Below are 23,166 nucleotides of genomic sequence, written 5' to 3'. Positions count from 1 at the left end.
TGACTTTTCCCTCTCTTGGCCCTCTGCTCCCTCTGTACTGTGTTTCCCCTGAGTCTCACCTGTTTTTCTCACTCTTACCCAGTTCATACAAGGAGATATCTTTTCCCTCTTTGTGCGTTAAGATCCTAAGCCTTCGTGGTAAGAAAAAGGAATCTACACATTTAGGAATAAAAATAGTGTAATCTGGGGGCACCTGGGTGGCTCAGTGGGTTAAAGCCTCTGCCTTCGGCTCAGGTCATGATCTCAGGGTCCTGGGATTGAGCCCCGCATCCACATCGGGCGCTCTGCTCAGTGGGGAGCCTGCTTCCTCCTGCCTCTCTGCCTGCTTGTGGTCTCTCTGTCAAATAAATAAATACAATCTTAAAAAAAAAAAATCCAAAAAGGCTGTCATTTAAAAAAAAAAAATAGTGTTGGGACGCCTGGGTGGCTCAGTTGGTTGAGCAGCTGCCTTCGGCTCAGGTCATGATCCCAGCGTCTTGGGATCGAGTCCCACATCGGGCTCCTTGCTCCGCGGGGAGCCTGCTTCTCCCTCTGACTCTGCCTTCCACTCTGTCTGCCTGTGCTCGCTCTCGCTCGCTCTCTCTCTGACAAATAAATAAATAAAATCCTAAAAAAAAAAAATAGTGTAATCCGTGTTAGCTATCTGATGCCATCTTAAAATCTCTGCAGATTGCCCATCTGCCTCTTCAGTCTTTTCTGTTTTGTTTTTATGAAAATCTTTATTGAAATGTAATTCTTAAAATGTATGATTTACCCACATAAGTATACAGTTAAATGGTTGTTGGTATATTCAGATATGTGCAGCCATCATCACGGTCAATTTTAGAACACTTTCATCGCCTCAGGAAGAAGCCACATTCTATTTGGTATCACCTGTCTAACCTCCATGTCTCACCAAGCCCTGAACAACCAGGAATCTACTTTCTGTCTCACTAGATTTGCCTGTTCTACACATTTCACAAGAATAGAATCCTATAATATGTAGTCTTTTTTGACAGACTTTGTTCATTTAGCATGATGTTTTCATGTAATCTCTTCTAATCAAGCCAGATTTAAAATTTCATCCCTTAACATAAATTTTAAACATGTTTATTTTTTTGGTTTCATTTGCAGTTTTCAGATGCATTATTGTTATTTTTCATGGCCCCTTCAAATCCTTTTTTGAAATACCCAGCATATTTTAAAAAGCTCATTGTTCTATTTATGTACAATATGAGCACACTGTGGGTTAAATAGGATTTTGTGGACTGATCTAAGAACCCGGTCTCCGTTTGTTCCAGTGTGTCTGTGGCAGATGTGCATTTTATTTTATCTTTTTAAAGTTTTTATTTTAAGTTGCAGTTAACGTACAGTGTAATATTAGTTTCAGGTGTGCAGTATAGTGATTCAGCACTTCCATACATCACTCGTGCTCCTTACAAGTGTCCTCCTTCATCCCCGTCACCTGTTTCACCCATCTCCCCACCTGTCTCTCTTCTGCTCACCATCAGTTCTCTACAGTTGAGTCTGTTTGTTTGCCTTTCTCTTTTCCCCTTTGTTTTATTTTGTTAAAATTCACATCTGAGTGAAATCATATGGTATTTGTCTTCCTGTGACTTATTTTGCTTAGCATCATACTCTCTAGCTCCATCCATGTCCTTGGAAATGGCAAGATTTCATTCTTTTTTTATGGCTGAGCAATACTCGTGATAAATATGCATTTTGAAGTTTCTATTCATTGCATACCGAATAAAATTTTAGAATATATAATTTGGAAACTTGAGTTTTTGACCCTGTATTCCCTAATTATGGTATTAAAATGCATTGGAGAGAAAAAAAACGCATTGGAGAAAAGAATGTTTTAACGCTTTCTTTAGCAAAAGTATCATGGACATATTTGCTGATTTTTTTCATTAAGCCTTTTTAAAAAATGTGATTTAGACATCTAATTTTTTAAAAAACTAGTTCTTTAAAGTATATTATTTTTAATTTTTTTTTTTTAGAGAGGAGAGAGAAAGAGAAAGAAGAGGTGGGTAGAGAGAGAGGGAAAGGGAGGCAGAGAGTCTTAAGCAGGCTCCACGCTCAGCACAGAGCCCGACACAGGGCTTAATCCTATGACTCTGAGATCATGGTCTCATCCTAATTCAAGAGTCACATGCTTAACTGTGCCACCTAGGTGCCCTTAAAATATATGTTTTTTATTGAGGTGAAATTCATATAATGGAAAATTTTGTTATTAACCATTTTAAAGTATACATTCAAATGACATACAGCATCATGTGTCATCGTGTGCAGCAATTACTTCTACCTGGCTTCAGGACATTTTCATTACCTGAGAGGGCAACCCATACCTATTAAGCATCCACTCCACATTTCCCTATCACCTTTTCTTCTCCCCTGGCAACCACTAGTTTGTTTTCTCTCCCTGTCAACTTACCTGTTCTGGAAGTTTCTTCACCTGGTTGTTCTTCAAATGATATCACCGTGCAAAGTTTCTTACTCTTTATTACAAAAAAAATACTGATTGCATGATTAACTGAAGATAAGAGTTTTGATGGGTTGCATTGATGTTGGTATATAATAATTGTTAGCCAAATTGGGAAAATTCCCGTTTTACTAATGTATGCAACATTGATTAGAAATTCTGGAATCTGCAGGGGCACCTGGGTGGCTCAGTTGGTTAAGCAGCCGACTCTTGATCTCAGCTCAGGTCTTGATTTCTCAGGGTCATGATTCCAAGCCTCACATTGGAAAAAAAAAAAAAAAATTCTGGAGCCTGTAAAGTTATTATGAGCCTGTAGAAGTTTTCTCAGATTACTTAATAGAACTAACATCTTATTGTTTTCTTACCCTGTTAGGATAGGGTAATCTAAGTACAGTCATTTTGATTAAAATTTGACCATATTTTGCTAGTCCTTATTAAAACATTTCTGCTAATTTTCAGTATGAAGTTTCCTTTGGAGTAGCAAATGTATTTAGACTAAGAAATATTAATGTGTAAATATGGGCATTTTTCGTAAGATTTTTTTTTTTTAAGATTTTCTTTATTTATTTGTCAGAGACAGAGGGAGAGAGAGCGAGTGAGCACAGGTAGACAGGCAGGCAGAGGCAGAGGGAGAAGCAGGCTCCCTGCCGAGCAAGGAGCCCGATGCGGGACTCGATCCCAGAACCCTGGGATCATGACCTGAGCCGAAGGCAACTGCTTAACCAACTGAGCCACCCAGGCGTCCCCATTTTTCGTAAGATTTAACAAGATATTTTTAAGGGGTTTTTTTAGTAAGCAGCACAAAAACATTGGTTGATTTTGAATCCTATTAAGTAGTGAAAGTACACCAAATAGCATGTTCAAAATCTGTCCGAATTTTTCCCCAAATTTCTCACCTGTATAGCCTGTATAGCCAAACCTCTATTATTCATCTGCCTGTTCAGCACTTTTTATATCAAATTCAGAAACTTAAGTGTTTAAAAGTTAAAGCTTTATTTTCTCCATCACTGACTGGCATTCTTTTGTATTCCTTTCTTGGAATAGCACTGCTAATAGGTTGGTTAATTACTTTAACAGCTATGTATCGTATTGAACATCAACTACATGCTGTAGATACCTGTCATACATTGATGAACACAGCAGATGTGGTCTCAGTGTATAGCCCTATGAAATAGATAGTAAATAAAAGATACCTAATTGTACTTTGCATTAAGTACAATGAAGGAACCAAATTGGGGGCAGTGGTAAATAATGGGAGGGGTAGAGGAGCTCTCACTTAAGAGTGGTCTGGGAAAACTTCTCTAAAAAAGTCTCATTAAAACTGAGATACCACCATCTGTCTAGTTGTTCAAGCTTGGGAGTTTTCCTCAGAGCTTCCCTCTTACCCTCCTACCCACTCCCAGTTAATTCTGTCTTCTGGATCTCTCAAATTTGGCTCCTCATCACTTGCTTTTGGGTACTGCTCTAGCCCAGGCCTTCACCATCTCCTGTGGTAATTACTAGAATGTATTCTGGTTGGTTTCCAGTCTTTCCACCCTTTCTTAGTTCATTCTTTACACTGTCTCATTTGCTACTTCACCTCACCCGTTACTTTGAGGGAACTTAAAGACCCTCAGATATGATCGGCTCACTTTCACTTCTGTACCTCTGTACTTTGTTGTTTTCACTGTCATCATCTAGCTAACCCCCATTCCTTAGCTCAGGAGTCTCCAGGAAGCCATCTTCTTCACTCCCTCTGTTTCTTGGGTGAAGTTAGATACACCTTTCTCATAACACTTAACATGTATGCTAAGTATTTTTGTGTTTTTACATTTTGAATGTGGCAAATTTTGTCCTTATTTTATGTTCAAATTAGAATGCTTAGTACTTAGAGCAGTAGTACTGGCGTCTTGATCCCTGTGAGAATTTCATGAGCGTTCTGGACCCTTGAACAATGTATATACTATCCACGCACAATTTTGTACCAGTTTCAGTCCATCCATTGACTCAGGTAAGAATCCCTGATTTAGGGGCGCCTGGGTGGCTCAGTGGGTTAAGCCGCTGCCTTCGGCTCAGGGTCCTGGGATCGAGTTCCGCGTCGGGCTCTCTGCTTGGCGGGGAGTCTGCTTCCCTCTCTCTCTCTCTGCCTGCCTCTCCATCTACTTGTGATTTCTCTCTGTCAAATAAATAGATAAAATCTTAAAAAAAAAAAAAAAAAAAAAGAATCCCTGATTTAGAATTTCTCTCTCATCCTTAAGCTTATCTGTCACTACTGCTATCCCTTCCATTTTTCTTCTGTATTCCCTTCATGCCTCAGTTCTTTTGTCCTCTTCAGTTGTAGCTTCAGCATTTTCTGTAGACTTGATTCCCACTCCTCTGCTATTTTAATTCCCATGCTCCTTAGCTCACATAAGCAGTGCCATCCTCAGATTAATGTTGTACTTAGTTCCTGTATCTTTGAGTTTTTTTTTCCTTCCTGCTTCTGATAGTAAATTAGGAATGTTTTTACTTAGTATCTTGTAAATATTTTTTACATATTTACAACTGTGTGATTGATGTTTTTGTTAAGGGGCACAGTTCTTAGAAGCATCAGACTTAGATATCTAAGGAGATCTATACTATGCTTCACGAAGAAATTACAATAAAACTTCCTACGACGATTTCCCCAAGTTCCCAATATACCATAGATGAATTAATATTAATACTTTATCAGCTTTGTCTATAGATGAGAATTTTTATCAGACTAGGCAAAATTTTCAAGCATTATTTTTAAACCTTATTGAGAAAATACTCCAAATTATGTTTATCTCCCATACAAGAAAGATTTATTTTTTTCTAATGGAAGTACATTGAGAAAATAGCTGAGGTATGGATTAAATAAAAATAAATCCTAATTGGGGATATTTTTTCTATGTGCTGCGTGTGTGTGTGTGTGTTTCAGTGGAAGTATAATTGCTCTGTCATGTGCACACAGTGCTTACTAATATTGGTGATTGCTGTAGATATCTACTCATTTTGATTACATTCAGTTCCATGTCAGAAGCTAAAGCAATGAGAAAGTGTTTCCTTTCTTCTACCTGGAGGAATTTTAAGATGACCGTTAACCTCAGCAAAGTGGCTCATGCCTTCATGGGGTTTGATGTTATAGCTGTGTCACTGTGTTTGACATCAGCAAACTAGTATATCTGGTTTATGCAGAGCCCCAGTGTACATCTGATAATACATTTAATGAAGCATTATTGAATTTTTAATGCCACCCTGAGGCCAGTTCTATGCATAATAACATTTACTTTTGAGTAACTTATTAATATAGTTATTGCATTTGTTCTATCTAGTTATTTCCACATTTGACAAAGCAGGTTAGTATCATAAAGAATTTTGAGACTGTATTGCTGTAAAATAATAGCAAAGTAGATAATTGCTTTTTATGATATTTGTCAGTATGGTATTATATTTCTTTCTTTGAGCAGGAAGTCATAAATCATTTTTCTACTGCTGATAGGTGGTATTCATGTGGAAATTTGAGTTGATAGCAGAGTACCTTATGGCTGCCAGGACTTGAGAAGAGGAAAGATCTAATTGCAAAATTACTGAAAATAACTATATAGAAGTATTAGGAAATTGTATTCCTAATATACTTTAGAACTAATCACATTACATAGTGACTAATCTCTTTTTCCAAGCTAATTTTTAAAGTACCAGATCATTTTGATTCCATCATATATAAGAATTTGGACCTCATTGTCTATATGAATGATATGTAAACGGTATTACTCTGTTCCATAGGGCCAAGAAAAATATGGATTATTAAATGTAACAAAAATTACTGAAAATGGGAAAAAGGTTCGGTAAGTACGAAAACCATTAACGTTCTGACATGTTTTATTTGATTGAAATAAATAAAAGCTATGGGTATGTTATCTATTATGAGTATGTTATATTCTAGTAGAAATGATTGCAAGTTTCATAAAGTCAAATAATTTTCAAATTTCAAATTTTCTAAAATGTATGTAGTATTGTCATAAAATGTATGAAAGTCTTCCTTTGTCTTGACATATTTTTTAAGGTAATATTAAATGCAGAGGGGATAAAGCAGAGGATTCTGAGCAAGCATTAGCTTTATTTGAAAAATTTTTTCCAGGGGTGCTTGTGTGGCTCAGTTGGTTGGGAGTCTACCTCTGGCTCAGGTTGTGATCCCAGTGTCCTGGGGTTAAACCCCACATCAAGCTGTTTGCTCAGTGAACTTCTTTGCTTTTCCCTCTCTCTCTGCCCCTACCCCTGCTTATCCTCACGCTCTGTCTCTCAAAGAAGTGAAATATTTAAAATAAAAAATAAGTAATTTGTTTCAGTAAGCATTGAGTGTACACTTAATGAAATATACCAAATATTTAGCCAAAAATCAGTCACCCAACCATGGTTTCCATTATCCAGAAGTAACTAGTTAAGTGAATGAGATGTAGTGTTTTCCTTGAGATAGACGATATATATGTATCTATATGCATGGTTAATTTTTTTAATATATATATTTTAAAGATTTTATTTATTTGAGAGAAAGAGTGCGAGTGTGCACATTGGTAGGAAGAGTAGATGGGGAGGGAGAGAGAATCTTGAGTGGATTCTTAGTTGAGTGCCAGTCCCAACACAGGGCTGGCTCTTACAACCTTGAGGTCATGACCTGAGCCGAAAGCAAGGATCCAATGCTCAAATAGTTGAGCCAAGCAGGCACCCCTGCATAGATTAATTTTTTTAAACACAGTCTTTGAACAGTTTTATTTTGGAGATGGTTCTATTTTGTTGCATGTGGAGCCGCCACATTGTTTCTAACTTCTCCATGGTTATATACTGTGTAGCTAGTTATTTAGCCATATGGTAGGTAAATACGCCTGTCTGTTGCTAGACATTTAGAATGTTTACATTCTTTTGCTGTTGCAAACAGTATTGTACTTAGATCTTACATAGTTCATTTGCAAGTATATAAATATCCCTGTTGAATAGATTTTACAAAAGTGGAATTGCTAAGCTATATGCAGCAGTCATTTTGATAGTGTTCTAAATTATGCTCTAAGGCATTGAATCAGTTCATACTTCCAGAAGCAGTGGATTTCTCCACACCTTTGCCAGTTCAATATGTTGTCTGCTTTTGTTATCTTTGCTAATAGAGATTAGAGAATTATATTTTTAATTTTTATTACTTTGCAGTGTGGTAGAGTATCCCAAGACATTTGTGTGTCTTTTTTTGTTGGTGAATTGTCAGTTCATCCCCTTTATCTGTTTGTTGTGATGTTGGCTTTTTTAGTTAATGTGTGGTACCTCCTGATGAATTAAGGAAATTAACTCTGTGGGGTGCCTGGGTGGCTCAGTGAGTTAAGCCTCTGCTTTCTGCTCAGGTTCCTGATCAGGCTCCTGGGATCGAGCCCCATATCTGGGTCTCTCCTCAGCAGGGAGCCTGCTTCCGCCTCCCTCTCTGCCTGCTTTTCTGCCCATGTGTGATCTCTCTCTGTCAAATAAATAAATAAAATAAAATTGTAAGCAAGTTGCATTTTCCCCAGTTTTTAAGAACTGCCAAAAGGCTATGATTTTATAGTCAACAGAGATCAGCCTGTTGTGTAAAGAAGAGTTTGAAATTTACATATAGTTAAGTTTTTAAGATTTTCTTTAACTGACCTGTCTTTGTCACATTTTAGTACTTGGAAATTTTTCTTTTAAGTGCTCTGGAATACCTTTACAAATACTGCAGTTATTTGATCCTTAAATTGTTCCATGGGTGAAGTCACTTGTGAATGGAGTCTGTTTTTTCCTTTTTCTCCCTTTTGGGCATGTGTAGTGCGGATAGTTCTTTGGCCACTTTCTCTGTTTTCATTGTTGTCATTTTCCCTGTGGTAATTAGCCCTTTAGATTTTCTACTTCATTTGGAAAACTTCCGGTGATTTATGTTTTCTAAGAATATCATCCATTTCATCATCTTTAAATTTATTTATGTAGAGTTGAGCAAACCAGTTTTTTAGTTTCCTATTAGTGGTTCTTAAACATTTTGATCTGAGGACCTCGTTAAAAAACTCTTAAAAATTATTGATTAATTTTTGCAAAATGCGAAGAACTTTTTTACAAAATTAAAAAAATAATATTTATTTTTCTATAAACATATATTATTAGCCCTAGCGATACAGGTCTGTGAATCGCCAGGTTTACACACTTCACAGCACTCACCATAGCACATACCCTCCCCAGTGTCCATAACCCCATCACCCTCTCCGTAACCACACCCCCCAGCAACCCTCAGTTTGTTTTGTGAGATTAAGAGTCTCTTATGATTTGTCTCCCTCCCGATCCCATCTTGTTTCATTTGTGATTATTGCAAAGAACTTTTTTTTTTTTTAAGATTTTATTTACTTTTATTGGACAGAGAGAGATACCACAAGTAGGCCGAGAGGCAGGCAGAGAGAGAAGGGGAAGCAGGCTCCCTGCTGAGCAGAGCCCAATGCGGGGTTCGATCCCAGGACCCTGAGATCATGACCTGGGCTGAAGGCAGAGGCTTAACCCACTGAGCCACCCAGGAGCCCCTTGCAAAGAACTTTTGTGTGTATAGTTTATAGCTGTAGATTTGAGAAATTTCAAGTTTCTTAATTTTTAAAACTGATAACCCATTATATGTTAATACAAGTAACATTTTTATGAAGAAAACCCCCTGTATTTCCAATACAGAAATTTTCCATGAGAGGTGTGGCATTGTTTCACATTTTTGCTAATCTTTAATATTTGGCTTAATGGAAAACAGCTGGAACCTCATCTCTGCTGGCAGTCAGTTTCTGTGACACATTATTTTGGCTGAAGTGTATATGAAGAGAAATCCCCCCTTTCATATATAAAGTTGGAAAAGGGAGGAGTGTTTTAATACTCTCCTTAGATAAGTGCATATATTTTTCTGTTACACCAAAATGCCACAAGTTAAGACTGAGTAAAACCGTTATTGAACTTTTCATACTTGGTTACCTCAAAATCCATTGGTCTGGGGCGCCTGGGTGGCTGAGTCGGTTAAATGTCTGCCTTCGGCACCTGAAATCCCAGGATTGAGCCCCACATTGGGCTCCCTGCTCAGCGGAGAGTCTGCTTCTCCCTCTGCCCCATACTCTGCTCTTGTGCTCTCGCGTGCTCTCTCTCTCTCTCTCTCAAATAAATACATAAAATCTTTAAAAAAAAAAAAAAACTCCATCGGTCTGTGGTGCATTTTACTATCTCTACCTGTACATAATTTTGTAGCATCTTGGAGATCCTTTGGAAAACACTGGTTCACTAAGTTTGCTGATTTTTCAAATGTTGACATGTTTTACAATATCAAAGAATCACAAATCAGTAACATCATCAGAAGAGTCATTAGATATTGGAAAATTGTCAACCTCACAGTGGCAGATATGCCAAGTTTTCCAAAATTCTGTTTTCCCTTTGAAAGCTTCAGTTTTTTGTCAACAAATACTATCATTTAAATGACAGGCTCACTTCATTTATTTTTGAGATAATGTCTACCTGCCAGGTACACAAGTCTGAATAACCATAGTGTGGCCGTCAGTCATTTTTATTTTTTTCCAGGAAAAAAATGTGACTAATTCTGCTTGCAACCCAGGTACACAAGAACTTCAGTCTTTGAGGCAGCTGTTGTTAATTCAGTATTCAAATACCCAATAATTTTAGATACATTGACTAGTTCTGCAGTTTTCTTAATTTGAAAATTAAATTTAAAAAGTTCATTTAAGGGGCGCCTGGGTGGCTCAGTGGGTTGGGCCTCTGTCTTCGGCTCGGGTCATGATCCCAGGGTCCTGGGATCGAGCCCCACATTGGGCTCTCTGCTCAGCGGGGAGCCTGCTTCCTCCTCTCTCTCTGCCTGCTTATGATCTCTCTCTCTCTGTCAAATAAATAAAATTTTAAAAAAAAAGTTCATTTAAAGTGGAAATATACTTATTTTAGCATTTTCCAGAGGAGGGAGTTAGTAGATGTTCTCTATAAAATTGAAGATTGAGTATAAAATAAACTTACAAATAAAAATAAATCCTTTCTAATATCTTAAGATCCACACAAAACAAAATAATAAGAGGAAGACGTTACAAAATGATAACGAAAGGCCCAAGCATATATCAGTGTCAATAAATGTAAATGGACTCTCTTCCTCTATTGAAAGATAACGATGTTCAGATTGAAGCACAAAACAAAACCCACCTAAATATTATATATATGAATGACATCAGAAAATTGATTCAGGGGCACCTAGTTGGCTCAGTCATTAAGTATCTGCCTGTGGCTCAGGGGCTCCTAGTTGGCTCAGTCATTAAGTATCTGCCTGTGGCTCAGGTCATGATCCCAGGGTCCTGGGACCCAGCCCCACTAGAGATAGCTCAGTGGGAAGCCTGCTTCTCCCTCTCCCACTCCCCCTGCTTGTGTTCCCTTTCTCACTGTGTCTCTCTCTGTCAAATAAATAAATAAAATCTTAAAAAAAAAAAAAGAAAAATGATTCAGAAAAGTTAAAAAAAAAAGGCAGGTCAAAACCATGAATGTACAGTAAAGATCTAATCATTAAGAATAGCCATTCACCAAATAAGTAGCATTAACAACCAAAAGCAAAACCAACAGGAAGTAAAAGGAAAAATACTCAATAGTAGTAAACCTTATTTCACTTTTAATGCATGAAGTTCAAGTATACATAGAAAATAACAAAGTAGGTCTAATTTATAGTTACTGAATTCTACATTCTGAAAGTGTTCCTTTTGAGTGCCCATAGAGTTTTCACAAAACTGTCAGTATGTTTGGCAGTAAGGTATGCATATATATATTTGACATTCATTTTAGCCTTCCATCAATTGAATTCTCTTATAAGGTAAATATTGTTTTTTTCTACAATGTGGATTGAAGGAGAAGAAATGGGGCCTTCCTTTTTATACATTTTTATATTTAGAGTTTTGAGATATCCATATATATATATATATATAGATAGATAGATATATTTTTTTTTATAACTTAGACAATTAAAAAAACCCTCAGCTTAGTAACCTCATCATCAGTGAGTATGTAATTTATAGTACCTAGTATCTCCCATTTACATAGTGTAACCTTATCAGGGGAAGGGTGATAACCAAGAAATACAAAAATAAATAAAAATCAATTTGTGTATGTCATTATAAACAAATATATAAACATATACAAATATAAAATATAAAACAAAAACCACAAAATTTTAAAAGAAACGTCATCTTAGTGACCTCTGATCAATGAGTATGTAATTTATTATACCTACTATCTACTTAGGTGCCTAGTATCTCCCACTTACCTGGTATAGCCTTATTAGGGGAAGGGAGATATCCAAGAAATATAAAATAATCTGTATCTATAAAGAATTAGGTGAGGTGGACACATTTGCCTGATTTTTAATAATGAATAATTTTTGCCAAATACAGAGTTCAATTCATGTTCCTTCAAAGTAGTTTGGTACCTTTGATCCAGTGTGCTGGATTACCACGTGAACATAATTAGGTATATAGTTATTCTGATAAGGTGTCTCTATTACCTTCATTTGTTTGGGGGCCTTTATGGTCCGTCTTGGGATCATAAAATGAATGTAATTCCATTAGCAGTATATCCTCAATAAAAACACTTAGAATCTCAATAATGAATGTAAATTGTGGACAACATTGATAACTAGATTGTAATATTTTAAATTTGGTTGGAAAAACTGAATAGCAAAGCTCTAGTTGGTTCTCTTTATAATTACAGAAAGAACTGGTTGTCATCTTGGGCCGTGTTGCAAGGTTCATCTTTACTCTTCACCAAAACTCAAGGAAGCAGCACAAGCTGGGTAAGTATCTTCTTTCTGAAGGCTTTACACATTTAAATTACGTTGATGGCATCCTACCTGATTTTCACAAAGTATTTCAGAGTCCTGGCTAGCTACAACTAGTATGCAAATAAAAGTAAATGAAGTTTTTTAAAAGATGCACTTTGAATTGAAACAAAAGAGGAAGGCTAGTTGGAAATTTGATTAGTTGTATTATTAAAATCAACGGAGTCCATTTTATCCATTGAACTGAAAGGTGGTGTTACTACTTGGACATTATAGAACAAAATAGATTTCTTGAATAAGCTCCAGGGTATTACAGGTTTCCCCTGCTGTCCGAAAGCAGGGTGCTCTTCTGAAACCTTTGTGAAGACGCAGTTATCATTAATCTATATGGGAAAGTTTTTGAGCATTCCCAGACCGCCCCCCCCACCAAGAAAAAAACCTCTTTTAGGCTTTTCTGATACCTTAGGATATTTCTTGCTAACCAGTGCACCAAAGGAGCTAAAACACAGATGCTCACACAGTTAAAACTGAGGTGCTGACGTGCTGAGTGTGGTTTCCTGAAAAGGAGCTTAGTGGACCACCTTCACTGTTCAGGGTATGTGCTGGCTCCGTAGTTGCTCGCAGCACAGCAAATGCCGAACACTGTTTTCACTTTTCACCTTTTTTAATGAAAGTGAAAATACTCATCAGATTTGTTTTGGTTAGCAAAAACAACAATGTGTTTTGTGTTTTGTAGAAGCAAAGTGGTGTGGTGTGAACTTTCGAAAAGCAGGGGATACCTATAAAGCTTTTTTGTGCTTGTGACTTGGCTAATTCAGCTATTTAGTTAGAAAATAAGCAAAGAAATAAGTCAAGCCCCACCTTGAATTGTGATCTGATCTTTGGATACCCGTTGGTGATTCCAGTGTCTGTATTTGTAGATAATGTCAGCCCGCTTTTAGAAGAATAAGTAAATGTCCCATTACTCATGGGATTTTGAAGGTTTTTGTGTATCTGAATGTTTACTATTATTACTGTTTGGTTAATTTGTAAAACAAATACTAAAAACTATAATTTGTGACATGTAACAGCTAACACTTTTTGAAAGCTTCATGTATCAGGTACTGTTCTAAGGGCAGATTATGTATATATTACTCTCTTAAGTCTGATATAGCTACTGTTTCTCATCCCCTGTTCCCCTTTTGTAGTTAAGAGAATGAGGTATAAAACAGTTAAGGAGCTTGCTGAATTTTGTATAGCTGGTACTAAGTGGCAGATCTAGGTAGCATTTTGTCTCCAGAGTCCATGCTCTGGATATTTAAAAAAAAATTTTTGGTAATTGAGTTTGAAAAGTCAGTGCTTAAGTAAAATTTAAAGTGAAATCAATCTAATGTCTTTAATTTGCTTTATATATCCTACCTTAACCAATATTTTCTTACATTTACTGAGTTGCTTTAAAATTAACAGGACCTATGGATCTTATATTTGATGAAAAAAATCTATTTATAAAATTCAAGCAAATTCTACTCATCTGCATTTATAATGCAACCATTTAACATTCTTCTGAACCAGGAATGCCACAGAGCATGTTAGTCCACAAATACTTTGATGTGGCAGCCCCCAAATTCTCTGGATTGGGCACTAAAATGAACATTCTAGAATGATTCTTCTGTTTTACTCTACCTTTGATTTGCTTCATTGTTTAGCCAGTACAGTGGAACTGACCTGTAATATGCTTTCCATATTTAAAGATTGAAATTTTGGTTTCACTTATCTTAAAGTAAATTGATAATTATGTGTCTCTCCTTTTTTCCCCCTGAGGTAAAACATATGGTACTTTCATTTATGTTAATGCATTCCTACAGGGTTATGTAATTATTTCCTCCTACTTATGGCTCAACTTCTGTTTGAAATTGAGTGCAGGAAATGAATGAAAGAAGAAGAATGGAGAACAGTTAGAGATTAATAAATTTTAAAAAGTACCCAAAGAAAGTTGGATAATGGGCATTGATTTGATAATTTCTGATACTTAAGGATTGGAGGTTGTGGTATATACAAATAAAGTAGAGCATTATGGTAAGAGGCATCATTTAGGTAGGCAGGTTTGTATGCTTTTAAAAGAAAATAGAAACTTCTTTTTAAATGTGAAGATGTTGATTGTTAGTAGAGGCTGGTTGCATTTTGTTTAAGGTTTTCACTCTTGAGGGTTTTACATAATTGAGAACTCACAGTTACATCTGATCCTGACAGGGGCACCTCGGTGGCTCAGTGGGTTAAAGCCTCTACCTTTGGCTCAGGTCATGATCCCAGTGTCCTGGGGTCGAGCCCCACATCGGGCTGTCTGCTCCGCGGAGAGCCTGCTTCCTCCTGCACCTCCTCTCTCTGCCTGCATCTCTGCCTGCTTGTGATCTCTGTCTGTCAAATAAATAAATAAAATCTTAAAAAAAAAAAAAAATCCGATCCTGACAAAGGGTGTGAGGTATGTCTGTTCATCAGCCAGAGTTGTGTCACTTTGTTGCCATGTGGCAGTAGGGAAGCAGAGTTTAAAATTCACTGAGCTAGCCAATTTGGAAATTGTAGAATTCTTAATGGGTTTTTAATTTTGGAGATTCATTCAGTATTTGAATTTTTGCTTTTAAATGAAATTTTATTAATATATTGTGAATCATACAATATATTATTTCAGATTAGTATAAATAAAATATAGTCATACTGTATTTACAGTCTTAATAAAAACTAAACAAATGTGGGAGGAGACAAAGTGCTTGGTTATTGCAGTCAATTCTTAATTTTTGTTTTATGACATATTTAAAGATCAGACTTTCTTGCTTTTTCTTTCCATATGTAACACTTATGAAGGGAATGAAAACTAAATAGTCTAAGTAAAAGCAAGTAAGATTATTCAAATAAAAGTATATGAATGTATCTAATGTATTCTGGCATTATACAACATTCATAAATATTAAAAATTGATGAAATATGTGAGAGACTTCTTAATTAACTCTGTAATTACAATTATTAAAAAGGATTTGGAAGAAGATCATAGTTTTGTTTCTTTGCTCAGTCACCAAGTGGATTTATTGTAGGTAAAATGTATCCTGTTTGTATAGTGAAATCACACCTGAGGATGAGATTCTAAAGACTGGTATCAAAGCTAAAACCAGAAATCACCTATAAGTGAAAATTGTCCTTGAGTATCTCTTAGGAAGGTGTTAGTTGATCTGTAGCAGAGCCATTTTTTACCTTTGAGGTTGGAAGAGATTGCTTTCCCTCCAGTTGAGTTTGGTTTATGTTGTTGTTGTTATTATGATCATTATTATTAGTTTGAGTTTGGTATATGTTAAGGGGACATGTTGTGGAAGTTTGGTTCTTTAAAGATTATTTTTCATATGTAGTACAAAACCTACATCTTGGTCCACTTGAAAAAAGAGCTGGTTCAAATCTTTTGCTCACTCCTGAGCATATATTCATATATTCACTGAAGACTGAGCAAAAGCATCCACACTATTTGAAGTTGTTTTTGTTTTTGTTTTCAAATAATTCATGCTTTGTATTTTAGGTATGGTTCCATGGGTAGTTAATATTGGGTAAACAAAATGTACATATGCAGCGTGCAACTCGAGCACGTAATATACACTTTACATAGATGCTGTATCATCCCATGAGCTGGTTTTTCTCCTTTAGGCTGGTTACATTCCAGTTGTTTTCTGTGTAGTATTATCTACTAGATTGTGGTATCAATAGCATAAATCATACTTGCTTTTTTTCTTACTTCATTTCACCAGTTTGTTCAACAGACATAAAACCCTGTTTTGTTCTAGACATTGTGTTAAGTTTGAAAGTTTAGAAGTAAGTAACATGGTCTCTGTTTTCATGGCTTACACTGGAATGGGGAAGACTGACAAGTGCATGGTGACAATAGGACATGACATATATTGTGTTCCCTTTCAGATATCATTCATCATGTACCTTGAGCATTAGAAAAATCACCTCACAAATATCACTAGTTATTCAAGTTTGCTTATATGTACTTCAAAATTTCTAAAATTTGTCTCCTTGTTGGGTCAGATAATTCTTTCTTCTGGAGGCCCTCCTATAAATGCTGTGGTATTTAGCAGGAGATAGAAGCAGCCCCACTTCCAGTTGTGACAACTGCAAACGTCTCCAGACTTTGTCAAATGGCCTCTAGAGGACAAAATTGCCCGTGGTTGAGAACCACTGTCCTAGAGGAAGGGGAAGGCAAATTGGATGGTAGGGCCACTCCCCAGAGAGAACTTAGAAAGGGATACCAGAGGACATTGCCCGGCAGGTCACAAGGAGGAAGCTCAGGGTTTTCTGAGTAGTGGGCTGAGCAAGGTGGCAGTGGGCCCGATGCAATTCTCCTGATTAACCCTCATGTCTTCTGTTGTGATTATAGGCTAAGGCAAGTTTGTTTAATGTAATTTCTAAAAAGCATTCACCTTAAAAATCAAATATGAATTTATGTAGTAAGAGTCAGATGATATTCTGAGATATAAATGCGAAGGCCTTTATAAAAATATTTGGAAGTTAAGCTTTGTGTTGTGTCTGCTTGTGGAATTGTATTTGTGTCCCATTTAGTTCCATATGCTTTTCTCTTGTGTGTCATTTTACCATTGTGCATTATTATGACATCATCATTTTCTTCCCTTTTTCCATCAAGTCATTCTGCCAACAGGGCTCAGTCTCTGAGTTCTTGCTTTCGCTGCTTTCTTCTTGGAAAAATTCTGTCAGCCGACGGCCTGCATATGTAAAATCTGCCCCTGTTTCAGCTGTCACTGTATGTGTTCTTGTTGCATGCTCCTTGCCACAATAATTCCACTTTCTTTGCCTTGAATACATTGGAGGGTGTATGGTAGAGTGGGACTAAAGTTTGAAAAAGGATGAATAACAAACACAAAATTTTGCCAACCGTTTTGAATGCATTTTTTACCAGCATTCCGTGCCCTATCATTGTACTTGTATTTGGTTGCTCTGTCGTACTTGGTTAGTTGTTTGTATCTTAGCTTATAGCTAACCATTGACAGAGCGTGTGATGGCAACAAGTTCAGTTCAGTTAAATGTGCACATTTGAGGTTTATAACTTTTGAGATATGTCATTTTTACTCAAAAACTTACCTTTGCCCATTGTAGCTTTATGGTTAATGTCTTTTGAATGACAAAAGTACTTAAAAAGGCCAAGACTTTGTAGAAAAGTTAAAATTTTTGTGATTGTTATTAAGATTCCACTAATGAAAATTTAATATAATATCTTAAACTTTGTTTTGATTTCACTAATAAATTCAATATAATATTCTAAATACTGTTTTGTTACAAGTACATTATTTAAGACCACATTGCTAGCCGAAAAGATGAAGTAAAAGGAAACAGATGAAGTCGAACCATTTATTAAATGCGAAGCTACTGAGTAGCTATTGACATTATAAATAGTGCACAAGATTTTACCAGGTTGATGAGTAAGATCCATTTCCAATGACAAGCACAATTTTACTTGAAAATACTTTAAGAAATGAAATTTCCTAAAATAAATCTTTGACCTTAAGGTTACAATTCATTAACCCTTTAAGATTTTAAAACCTCTTAACCTTTCAGTAAATAGGAATGCTATTTTCTATTCTTAGTTAAGAGACTAAACAAAAATTTAACTTAATGATGGCAAGATACAGAGTAAGTCTATTTTTAACATAATTTTCTGCTACTTGCTAATCTTTTCCTTATCTGGTTAACAAAGTGTAATAGCTTGCTAAGTGCTTTTTCTTTTCAAACCACCCTATTCTTTTCACAGTTCCTTATTAAATTGGTGAGGCTTTATTAGCATCTGGCTTTAGTTATAATTTCTAAGAAAGGCTGAATAAAAGAATATGGATCTTAGAGCTTTCTGTTTTTACAAGTTACTGTTGTTGACAGCATAAATAGTCGATAAGGAAATAACTCTTGAAAGCACAGAATCAGGATTAGAGAATGTTTATTAGGTGGAAAAGCTCTTGATATCTGCAGATACCCAGATTAATTTTTGTTTTGTGGCATAATCCATAAATATGACAAATCCAGATATTATTTATACATATGTAAGAATATTGCCTTGCCTTTTTGAACATATCATTTTACCTATTTTATAGGTATATGACTATTTCCTATAGTCATATATAGTCTAGGATCAATTCCAAGAAATAAAATTGCTAAAACCAAACAATACATGTGTTTGTAAATTTGCAAATACAGTATTATCCATTTTCCCTCTCTAGGCTTTATTCCAGCATATGAAGGCTCCATACTGTATGAAAAAACAAAGAATTTTTTTTTATTATTATGTTCAGTTAACCAGTATATAGTACATCATTGAAAACAGTTTTTCGTCTAACTTCTGGATTTTTTTTTTTTTCCTATACTGATGGGTGAAAAAAGATTTGTGTGGCCTTATTTTATGTTTTTCTTATTAAGATGGAAGTTGAGCTATTTTATTTCCATTTCTATGAACAATATATTCATATCTTACAGACATTTCAATTTTAAAGTAGGAATTGTTATTTTATAATAAAGACAAATTTGGGGTAATCGCCTATTTGGTTTATTGTTAATAATTGGTCTTAAATCTTTTTGATATGCACATGTACATGAACATCACAAAGATTTTTCCTTTTTTCTAAAATGAAGTTTGGGAGTAATCAGTCCAAGCCAGAGTTCACAGTGGACCTAAAGGGTGCGACAGTGGAGATGGCTTCAAAGGATAAATCCAGCAAAAAGAATGTATTTGAGGTAATATGTTTGTTTTCTAAGTATGACTCACATTCTTAACTATACTAATTGGATGTTCTTCTTTTTGAATTCTTTTGAGTTGTATTTCAATGTGACTGATTAAGGGAAAGGTGGTCATTAAGCCAGTTTGGTATCATAATTTAAGAAGAAGCTGGCATGAAGAGCTTGGCTTCATTTGCACAAGTCATTGGATCTCAGACTATAGATGAAGAGCCTTTGTTCCATAATCTCGCCTTTCCCTACCGACAATAACAAGGGTATGGTTTCATTTGGATCTTCTGGGTGGCTCAGTCAGTTAAGTGTCTGCCCATATCTCAGGTCATGATCCCAGAGTCCTGGGATTGAGCCCCACATCAGTCTCCTTACTCAGTGGGGAGCCTGCCTCTCGCTCTCTCTGTTCCCCCTTATTGTGCTCACTCTCTCTCTGACAAGTAGATAAATAAAATCTTAAAATGGGGGGGGGGTGGTTTCCTTTACCTGCCAAATCTAATATGGAAAATAAATTGAGACCTTTCCATTTTGTCATTAACACCTTCCCACCACCACCACCGTAGGGGCACCTGGGTGGCTCAGTCTGTTAAGGGGCTATCTTTGGCTCAGATAATGATTTCGGGGTCTTGTGATCAAGCCCTGTGTCTGGCTCCCTGCTGAGCGGGGAGTGGGCTCTTCCCTCTGCTCTCCCCTCTGCTTGTGCTCCCTCGTGCCCTCTCTGTTGTCTGTCTCAAATAAAAATAAATAAATAAATAAATAATACAGTCCCCTCCTCCTCCCTGTAATACAGGATTCTGTATCAGTTGTTTATTGCAGCATATCAGACTACCTCAGGGTTAAGTAGCTTAGGAAAAGAGCCGTTCTGTTTGTTCTGTTTGGCCTGTGCTGAGCTGAGTGATTCCGATCTCAATGTGGGACCATTCATGAGGCTTTAGTCATTCAGTGACTCTCCCGGATCTTGATGGTCTTGTTCACGTGTCTGATATCAGTGCCAGCAGTTTGCTAGGCCTCCTTCTTTATAAGATTTTGCCCTCAAGGATTCTGCTCCAGGCTTCTTCACAAGGCAGTGCCAGGCTTCCAAGAGGATGAGAGTGGAAGCTACGACACTTCCTGAGGCTTAGATTTAGAAAGTCACACATCATTGTATTCCTTTGGCTAAAGCAGTCAGAAGGTCAGCTGAGTACTCAGGTTTGTGGGGAAATAGAGCTCTCCTGTTGTTGGGGGCGCAGTAAAGGCACATGGCGGAAGGGTGTATATGTGGAGATGGGAGGAATTACTCAGACTGTCTTTGCAAACAGTCTTCCAGAACCCAGCCTTCCTTTATAACCTCATGTGTCCATCTTTTCCTGTCTTGTTCCTGAGTTGCTGGTTTTCAAGTGAGACCTAGGTTTTCCTGCTGTGTTTTTTATTCTTTATTAGTACTGACCCATGGCAGTCTCTGCTTGTCAAGTGTTAACCTATCTTCCAAGACCCATCAGAAATGCTACCACAACACCGGTGCTGCCTTTTTACTTATGCTTTTAAAATAGCATTTAATTTAGTGTACCTTACATTACCATCATCTGTAAATTACTCATCCCACTAGATGATTATTTTTTTTTTTTTAAGTAGAGAGACTGTATTTTTCTTTATCTTTAAGGAAGAACCTCTAACTGAGATTATCTTATGTGCACTGATTATTTAGTATTGGTTGACTGGTTTGACTCACTCTCTTGAAAGAAGTACAAGAAAGGAAGTCAGTGTTTCCTGAATTAGCCTTGCAGTTTTAATACGTGATTTCAGAGTGAAAACAAATCCATGGTCAAATAAATGTAGGTAGTGATATAGATGTTTTTCTTTCCTTAAAAAATCAGAGCACCCTGGAGTATCAAAGCCCTGAGACATTTTGAAGGAGAGAATCTTGTTTATTAGCTTTCTTTAATCTAGTATTTCCCAAATAAATATCATTTAAGTGTTTTTTTCCCTTTTTTTTTTTTTTTTTTTGGTGGAATACCTTTTTTAAACATTACTTTAGAAACTATGTTTGAGGCATATGTTTCAGAATGTTGTTTGGGAAACATTACCATATGTTCCACAAGGAAGAAAAATAAACAGTTACCAGCCAGAAAATAGGAGGAATGCTTTCTCTTAATACCTCAAAATTTTTCCTCAATCCAGTGTAAGAAACTTTGAACCAAAGAAATTCTACATAAATTAGTTTCTGCCCTCATATAGAATAATACGTAGTATTTCTACATGAGTTAGCTCATGATTTGACACAATTTAGTACTTTCTGCCCAAAAGTGATGTAACATTTATTGTCTGGGCCTTCTCTTTATATTAGGCTATTATATTTATTTGCCTATTAAGTAGGAAATCATGAAAGTTTTAACACTATCATATATTTTTTCTATATTTAATTTTAACTGGAGAGAGAAAAACACTCAGATTTACATAAAAATATCACAGATTTTATTTCTTTACAAATGAATTTTCTTTCAGTTCTAATGGAAAATGCACAGCTTTGTTCCTTGAACTACTTTTTTAATGATACAGGATGCTAGATTTCAGCAAGGTTTATGGCATTTATGTGTTGGAATTTGGGACCCTTAAATTATTGGATTTTCACTGAGAATTTTTTGTGAGGAAAACTTCATGTTTTATAAAATAATTCCTCTGGGATTATTTTATATTAAAAGGTCTTCCATTGCTGTGCATTAATCTTTCATCACTCAATATAATATGGCATCTAGTGTTCTGCCAGGGGTTTTGTGGACTTTGGCTTGAATATATTCATTTATTTAGGGGCTCCTGGCTGGCTTAGTCAGTGGAACATGCAACTCTTGATCTCGGGATTGTGAGTTCAAACCCCACATTGGGTGTAGAGATTACTTAAAAATCAAATCTTAAAAATACATAAATTTCATTTATTTGGTTGAAAGCACTAACCATCCTCTTTTTTTCATCTTTCTCTCTAAAGCTGAAGACCCGTCAAGGAACAGAACTGCTAATTCAGTCTGATAATGACACGGTTATTAACGATTGGTTTAAAGTTCTTAGTAGTACTATCAGTAATCAGGTATGTGTTTGAATTATGTAAATTTTTTTTACTTCAGAGCTGTTTTTCTTTTCTGCATTCTAATTGGTTATTGCATATCTGGTTTCCAGTTTATATGTGATAAACACTTCTTTAATATGTATTTTGACAAGAGGTAGGAAAGGCAATGGTGGTTTAGCAATTCCTTGGGGCTGGTGAATGATTTAATATTCTCAGTTATAGAATACTTGCTAGTAGTGGATTTTAAATAATTTTCCCATGAGGCATTGGTCTAAAAAGACCATGAGATCCATGGTCTTCTCTTCAAGAAGAGCGACAAACCGTTTCTAGTACATAGTATTTATTCAATGACTAATGAGTTGGGAATAGTACTGTTTGGTGGTGACAGGCCCTAGGTAAAGGTATGAAATGAATGAAGCTGTAGATTCTTCATGAGCACATTTTCTTTCCTTGTGACAGCTCTTTAGTTACCCCTGGAGGTGTTCTAGTTCTCCCCTGTCCCCCAGCCAGGGAGGTGTTCAGTACCCTCATGTTCCTGGTAAATTAACCTCTTACATGTGTGTGTATAATGTGTATATATATGTATATGTAGTAGACACATAATATAATATGTTTTATATGTAGCGTATATGTATAACAACCAAAAAGAACCTCCAATTATATTCTGCTGTTATATTCTGCTGTTAATAAGAGCAGGAAGAAACAGATAGGGGCTATACTTTTTGAGACTATTTTCTTGTCCCTCACTATAGGGGGACATGACTCCTGACTAAGGATCATATGTCAGTGACAAAAAGCAAAGTGAATACTTACGGGAGTGTGTTATCATTTTAAACTAAACAGATTGAAGAAAATTTGGGAATCACAGGCTTTATTGGAGAGTGAGAAGTCTTTCAGAGACTATAGGTGAAATCTTAGGATGAGGTTTGTAATCTTACTGAAGTATTCTACGTCTGTGGGTTTCGTGTTTTCACTTACAAAATAGAAACGTTGGGTTTGATTTTTTTCCAAGTATCCTTTTAAACTCTAAAATTCTTATGGTGTACTCAGTTCAGAACAACCAGATTTGGAATCTTGAGTATCAACTTTTCTTCTCTTTTAACTCTTCTAGCCCATTAT

At 36.2% G+C, this 23,166-nt stretch overlaps 1 protein-coding gene across 5 annotated transcripts in view; it reads left to right on the top strand.

Annotated features, from left to right (window-relative positions):
* The window catches only part of ARHGAP12 (Rho GTPase activating protein 12), a 108,615-nt gene that overhangs the window by 73,704 nt on the left and 11,745 nt on the right, over positions 1-23,166 (top strand). For all 5 annotated transcript variants that reach the window (XM_059404365.1, XM_059404364.1, XM_059404363.1 and 2 more), the window contains 4 exons: positions 6,230-6,291; positions 12,200-12,281; positions 18,918-19,019; positions 21,970-22,068. In XM_059404365.1, the coding sequence (XP_059260348.1) occupies positions 6,230-6,291; positions 12,200-12,281; positions 18,918-19,019; positions 21,970-22,068 (345 nt within the window). The remainder of the gene's footprint in view (positions 1-6,229; positions 6,292-12,199; positions 12,282-18,917; positions 19,020-21,969; positions 22,069-23,166) is intronic.

The sequence above is a fragment of the Mustela nigripes genome, chromosome 6, assembly GCF_022355385.1.
Source record: "Mustela nigripes isolate SB6536 chromosome 6, MUSNIG.SB6536, whole genome shotgun sequence".
NCBI classification, from domain to species: domain Eukaryota; kingdom Metazoa; phylum Chordata; class Mammalia; order Carnivora; family Mustelidae; genus Mustela; species Mustela nigripes.
This window is presented reverse-complemented; position numbering and strand designations above follow the sequence as displayed.